The 1,064-nt window shown below is 61.8% G+C and overlaps 1 protein-coding gene across 1 annotated transcript in view; it reads right to left on the bottom strand.

Annotated features, from left to right (window-relative positions):
* The window catches only part of LOC104547001 (ras-specific guanine nucleotide-releasing factor 1-like), a gene marked incomplete at its 3' end in the record, with an annotated part of 4,718 nt that overhangs the window by 123 nt on the left and 3,531 nt on the right, over positions 1-1,064 (bottom strand). Inside the window, exon 7 of the mRNA XM_010192537.1 lies at positions 517-662. Coding sequence (XP_010190839.1) covers positions 517-662 — 146 coding nt within the window. The remainder of the gene's footprint in view (positions 1-516; positions 663-1,064) is intronic.

Genomic DNA, 1,064 nt, shown 5'->3' on the forward strand with positions numbered 1-1,064 from the left:
TTTGGTCTCATCCAGCCCCAGCTGCTCTGCCCGAACGTGGGAAGGGCGGGGGCTCCTGCCTGAAAATGGGAGCTTGGTGACCGTGGTCCTGCATCCCTGCTTGGGGCAGCATCATTGGAGACTGTAGTATGGGCTGGAGACCCCAACTGGAGACCCCTGCATGGGCTGGAGACCCCCACCATGGGCTGAAGAACCCAACTGGAGACCTCTGCATGGGCTGGAGACCCCCACCATAGGCCGAAGACCCCCGCCATGGGCTGGAGACCCCCACCATGGGCTGCAGACCCCCAGCATGCAGGAGAAACCCAAGCCCCACATGGCAGCAGAGCAGCAATGGGACCTTGCTCCCACCCACATCACCTTCTCTTCCTCCTCCTCCTGACACCAGAAAGCTTTGGGGGTGGCCGGGCTCTCAGTGCACCCAGCCCCAATTCACCCCCACGTGGCACCGCTCCCCCCAGAGCCCACCCATGGGGGTCCAGCAGCCCAGCACAGCGGGACCCCCCCCAGTCCTACCTGGCTGATGTCGCTGGTCCAGGCCGCCTTCCCCTGCCGCGACGGCCGCGACGAGGCCACGAGGATCACGGTGAAGGACGCGGCGTCCTTCGGCTCCACCACGATCTTGAAGTCAAGGTGGTCGATGTCCTGCCCCGACGCTTTTGCTTTGGAACAGAAAACAAACCCCAACACACACAGTGATGGTGAAAAGGTCCCCCCTGCCCCCCAGTTTTACGGAGCTGGCTGCGTTTTGCGGGATGTGGTGAGGACGGGACAGGTTTGCTGGGCAAAGGCTCCGCGTGTGCAAAGCCGATCGCAGCAAAATGTTCATTAGATCATGGAAATAATTGGCTTAATTAAACCCGACCTGCTCAGCAGCTGAACGCCATGAGGGGTTTACACGGGGGTGCAGCCGTGTCCAGGGGGACACCAGGTCCATAACAGGGGACACCAGGTCCATAACAGGGGGCACCAGGTCCATGACAGGGGACACCAGGTCCATAACAGGGGGCACCAGGTCCATAACAGGGGGCACCAGGTCCATAACAGGGGGCACCAGGTCCATG

This window comes from Mesitornis unicolor, unplaced genomic scaffold (genome assembly GCF_000695765.1).
Source record: "Mesitornis unicolor isolate BGI_N332 unplaced genomic scaffold, ASM69576v1 scaffold34649, whole genome shotgun sequence".
NCBI classification, from domain to species: Eukaryota; Metazoa; Chordata; class Aves; order Mesitornithiformes; family Mesitornithidae; genus Mesitornis; species Mesitornis unicolor.